Source organism: Pteropus vampyrus, unplaced genomic scaffold (assembly GCF_000151845.1).
Source record: "Pteropus vampyrus isolate Shadow unplaced genomic scaffold, Pvam_2.0 Scaffold147, whole genome shotgun sequence".
NCBI lineage: Eukaryota > Metazoa > Chordata > Mammalia > Chiroptera > Pteropodidae > Pteropus > Pteropus vampyrus.
Genome location: NW_011888928.1, coordinates 698,601 through 704,177, shown reverse-complemented (window position 1 = coordinate 704,177; position 5,577 = coordinate 698,601). Strand labels below are relative to the sequence as shown.

Below are 5,577 nucleotides of genomic sequence, written 5' to 3'. Positions count from 1 at the left end.
GTATGTGTTGGGCAATGTATGTATACATTTAAATGGACATATGTGTGTACATGAGTATTCTTGTCCGTTAATGGGCAAGAATTTAAAGACGTCTAAAGAAAAACTTCTGTTGGTATCTCCCTGTGGCTGTCCACACAACCTGCTCTGGGGGAACACCAGAGTCTGCACTGGAGGCCTTTGAGACTAAGTCACCGGGGCCAGTGTCCTCCTGGCCAGCCCGCCCCAGAGAGTCCCCAAGGTGACATTTGCTGCTGAGTTTGAACATGGCCCAAGGCGTTTCTGTGGATCCTGCAGAGTCTGTGTTGTCACCACTACAGCCTCTTCCCTGAGAAGCGTTCTGTCAAGGCCTAGACGCCTGACCTCTGCTCAGAGCAGGGCTGAGCCCCCGGCTTGGTGTGTGACGGCAGCATGTCACATCATGCTGTGTTCTGGCACTCACTTCGCACTGTGCAAATTCCTTTTTATCTCTGCCATAGCGGTGGTGCTAAACCAGAGGCACTGAAGACACAATTTGCAAACGTGGTTTCATTCCTTTCCCATTGCATCTTTTCAAAAAATAAAACCGCCTTTCTTTTTCCACGCATCAGCTCATCGTAGAAAACCCAGAAACAGCAAAACAACACAAGGAGAAAAAATGTCAGCCAAACCCACACCCTGAGACAGCATGGTACCACGCTGACGTGTTTCCTTTCGGCCTTTTCTTCTCGGAAGAGACTTTCATATCTGTCTTAGAAGCGTCTGGCCGTGCTGTATACACACCCCTTCTTACACCCTGGTTTCTCCTTGCGACGTTCTAGCAAAGTCACTCCTGTGATTTTGCGAACCTGTAAGATGGAAGAGAGAAACAAAATGGTGTTCTCTGGAGGGCTGGGGTCTCCATTCTTACCCTCCAGTTGCTGTAGGTGGCGAATCGTCCACACTTCCCACTTCCGGTTCCCAGCTGTCACTTTTGTCATTGACTTTGTATGATATTCTGACTTGTCCCCAGTCCCGCACGCAGACCTTCTTAGCCCAGCATGCCTCATCCAAGGTGGAGGGTTATATCTGCAAAGCACCAGTGATCAACTCTAATTTAACAAAAAAGAAAAAAATTAAACTAGGGAAAGTCTGTGGAAAGATACGGAGATGCTCACAGAATGGGAAGGAAGGGTCGGCAGCCAGGCCTCCAAAGGGGTCTGAAGCAGGGCGGACTTGGGTCAAAGCAGCGGCAACTAACCAAGGTTTTCTTCTGGACTCCTTGGTCAGGATGAACCAAATCCAACCGTTTTTTGGAATTCTCTTCCAGCCTCAAATTCTAAAGGGAGAGGGAGAGAGGCTTTCCCTAGCTTGGCTGCAGCATGTAGGGATCACGGATAGTTCTCCGTAAAAGAAAATAGACATGCTCTTTTTTACCAAAAGAAAGGAAAATGGATGCTGATTAGGCAAGAGCAAAAGATGCCACCATTCTTGGGAAGGCCAGTAAAAGCCACAGTCCCGCTCTTCCCTGGACTCACGGGCACACATCACCCTTGCACGTTCGGTGGCTTTGTGATGCCCTACGCCCCACCCATGGGGCCCGCGGTCTCCGGGTGAAGATCCCCATGTTAACACTCTGCTCCCTCCTGTCCCCTTCCCCATCCCCAGCACGTACAACTTCTCCGCCGACGGCTTCCACAGCTCGGCCCCAGGAGCCAACCTGTGCCTGGGCTCTGGTGTCCATGGCGGCGTGGACTGGATGAGGAAACTGGCCTTCCGCTACCGGCGGGTCAAGGAGATGTACAACACCTATAAGAACAACGTCGGTGGTGAGTGGGCCGGGAGAGGGTCGTCCACGGTGGCCGCGGGGCTGCCCGAGCTCAGGCTGCTGCCTGGACCAAGGGAAATTCCTCAGGGATGGATGCGGTCGCTTAAGTCGCACCTGCTCCATGCCAGGCACTGTTCTGAGAGGGTTGGTGATACCAGCTCACGCGGTGACATCCTCAGGACATTCTCTGGAAGAGGACACTAGTATTTCATCGCTTTGGGGGGAGGAAGCTGAAGAATTGATAGAGCACCTTACGAAATGCTACACGACCCACCAGTGGGGGGTGCGCGTGGGGTGGGCCCTCCCATGTCTAAATCACAACCAGGGGTTCTCCAGGTGTGGTCTTCAGACCAGCAGCATCAGCATCAGCATCACCTGGAGACCTGTTAGAAATGTAGGTTCTCTAGCTCCACCTCGGACCTATCGAGTCTGAAGCGCTGGGGTGGCCCGGCCATCTGTGTTCAAACACCCATCCGGGTGATTCTGATGCTTGCTCGAGTCTGGGGACCAGCCGCTTCAGCCCTCGCTGCTCAGACTGTGGTCCGCAGACCAGCTGCCTGAGCATCACCTCGGTGCCTGGTAGATGCCAAGACCCCCAGTGAATCTGGGGAAACATTGAAGTTAAAGAAGCACTAAAAGCCACTGGTTCTCAAACTTGGCTCATATTGGTGCCCGCTCAGGAATCTCTGATCTGATTTTCTTGGTCTTTCTGTGGCCTGGGTGTCAGTACATGGAGCTCCCTGGGTGATTCTGATATGCAGCCGAGGTGACAGCCACCAGTATCTGTAGCAGGAGGGCGTTGTTTTCTGGCACCGAACCAGAAATCTGGAAGGGGCTGAAGACAGGGTTGGCTTGGCAGCAGCCAGACCCTAGATCGCTGTTTCTCCAGGCCATTAGTTCTTGATGGGAGGCATTTCGGGGTGTTTTGATGGTCCCAGTATGTGAAACCAGCTACTGGCCCGTAAAGGGAAAAGGTTTGAGTAAGCAGCTAATACTATCTGCCATATACACTTTGGCCCCAAAAGCTTCGAGGGCTCCCTCCCCTGACCCCCAGGAAGAGTAGAATTTAGGGTCTCAAACTGGATGGAATCCACTTCCAGTCCCAGGGCTGCCACTTTCTAGCTATGTGACTTTTAGCAAGATACATAATCCGTCTGAGCCACAGTTTCTAGGTCTACAAGATGGGGCTAAGAATAATTGTACTTGCCTGGATCGTGGTGAGGTTTCTTGTTAATGCATGCACAAGGCCTATCTCCACGCCTCGTATAAGCAGGCGCTCAGTAAACGGCAGCCTTTATCACCAGTTACTTTCAGTTTTCTGGGAAGTCTTGCAGGCTCTGCTGTGTCTCCTGCTTTCCCTGACAGCCCATCAGGACAGGTTTTCAATCGTGTGTGTGGCTGTGGTCCTAATGCAGCCCTGGCAATAGCTAATGTTTACTGAGTGCTTACTCTATGCCAGACTCTGTTTTAAGGGCTTTTCATCTAATAGCTTGTTTGCTCTTTAAAACATGCCTGTACGGTAAGTGCTTTTATCGCCCATGGTGTGTGAAGGTGGAAACTGAGGTCAGAGAGGTTAAGTAACCTGCCCAGCATCACTCAGCCGGGCAGCAGAGGACAGTGGAGTCCCAGACTGGCCGGTCCACCACCTCCATGGCCTCTCATATCCCACTCTGTGGACCGCAGGAGTGGAGCAGAGAGCTTCGGGGTCAGCCCGGCTTGCTCACCCACCCTTCCATGGAGAAAGGTGGGGAGCAGGTGTGCTTGGGGTAGGGGAGACAGGAATAGAGTCAGCCAATGGCTGTCATCTGCTCCTCACCCACGTTAAGCCCCAGGAAATGCCCAGGGCTTCTGTCAGGCTGTTTTCCTTCCCATAAACTGAGGGGAAATTACCCAATGTGTCAACAGGCAGGGAGCTCACAGCTGGCAGGTTGCCAGTGGCAGCCAAACTCCTTCCTCTCCCCCTTGCAGCCTCTGCTCCCTCCTCCCCGCACCTTCCCCAGCTGTTTCTGCCTCACAGAACCAGCCTGGGGACGGCCAAGACGGAGCCTGAGGAATGTAGCCTTTCAGCCCGGCAGCCATGTATGTACTCAGCCAACACTCAGGGGCCTTATTACTGAGAAGGATTATTTTATACTTTTATTTTTATTAATTACTAAAGAGAAAAATGGATAGTGGAAGGCCCCTAGCAGGGTCTACCACAAAGAGGAAATGAAAAACCCCAAGAACAGAGGAGTTTGATGCTTTTCTGGAAGATAAAGAAGGCCAGCGTGGCTGGAGTGAGGGGGCATGAAGTAAGGGATGGGACGAGAGAGCTGGCCTTGTCCAGATGGTGCGGGGCCTTGCAGGCCGCGGGCAGGGGTTGGGACAGCTCGGGTCTTCCGTGTGGGAAAGATGACGTCCAAGTAGCACGGGCATGACATAGCACTTTGTCCCAGTGAACCCGTTCTTCCTTCGGCAAACACCGATCCAGCGCCAGCCATACGCCAGCCCCCGCTACGCGGGCTGAGGCTTTGGTAGTGAACAAGACCACCTTGGTCCCAGCCGCCAAAGCGCAAACAGTCTCGTGACCAAGGCGGACACCAAACACATAATTACACAGATACGTTTTAAATTATAGTTGTAAGAAGCGCTATGAAGACGTATCGTACGTTGAGAGAGTGTAAAATAAAAGGAAGTGACCAGGCTAGACCTTCAGAATAAATGACATTTATGAGTGTGAAGAATTTAGCCAGGCAAAAAGGGGACAAGGAATAAAGAGGAGGCCACTCGGGCTGGAATGGAAGGGCATCAGGGCCATGTCAAGAGATGATACTGGCAACTCAGTAGGGGCAGGGTCATGGGTATCGAGTCCAAACCTTATCTTAAGGGCCCTGACGGCCTGGAGAATGTCGGTCGGGTTTAGAAACATCATAGCGTGGGCTCTGGAGGTTAGCTGCCTCGGCGCCAAACCTGTCTCCATTACTTCCTCTCTACTGCGAGCAAGTCACAAAGCCTCACAAAGCCTCAGTTTCCTTACCCGACTAACCTAATATCACATGTCAATTTTACCTCAATGTTAAAAAAAGAAAGAGTGTCCACCTCTAGGGTCACTGTGGGAATGAAATTAAATAAGTCATGTTAAAAGCACAGGGCCCTACATACAGTAAGCACTCAAGAAATGTTACTCTTTATTGCTTTTTATTAATTTTTATCTCCATTGTAACAGTGTAAGTGCTATAATTGGCATGTTTTGTTTATCTCTGTCTATTCAGTGCCTGTTAGAATATTGACCATGCAGAAGGCACTTCTGAATTTTTTTGGATGGATGATGAATGGGTGGATGGATGATGGGTGGATGGATGGTTGGATGGGTGGATGGATGGATGATGGAAGGATGGATGGGTGGATGATGGGTGGATGAACGGATCAGTCAGTGGATGTATTATTGATCGATCAATCAATCAGTCCCAAAGTAAGATTAAGATCACTGGATTGAAGTTGACCTTGCATAGCATCTGATTTGAAACCTCAAGGTATGGTAGCTAGACTCCCTTTCCCTATCCCCACCCTCTCTCGACCCTTTCTGAAATGACACCTTCCCCGTCTTTATTTTCTGTGTCCGTAGGCTTGATAGGCGCTCCCAAAAGAGAGACCTGGCTACAGCTCAGAGCTGAGCTGGAAGCTCTGACCGACCTCTGGCTGACCCACTCCCTGAAGGCACTAAACCTCATCAATTCCCGGTACGCGGGGGCCCTCGTCTTCCCTCATGCCACTGAGCTCTTTCCCATTCAAGGGTGGTGCCTCCTCCATTCCCA

At 51.2% G+C, this 5,577-nt stretch overlaps 1 protein-coding gene across 1 annotated transcript in view; it reads left to right on the top strand.

Annotated features, from left to right (window-relative positions):
• Nucleotides 1–5,577, top strand: part of EYA2 (EYA transcriptional coactivator and phosphatase 2) — a 154,508-nt gene that overhangs the window by 135,266 nt on the left and 13,665 nt on the right. The window contains exons 11-12 of the mRNA XM_011369390.2: nt 1,624–1,784; nt 5,388–5,502. Of these exons, the coding sequence (XP_011367692.1) occupies nt 1,624–1,784; nt 5,388–5,502 (276 nt within the window). The remainder of the gene's footprint in view (nt 1–1,623; nt 1,785–5,387; nt 5,503–5,577) is intronic.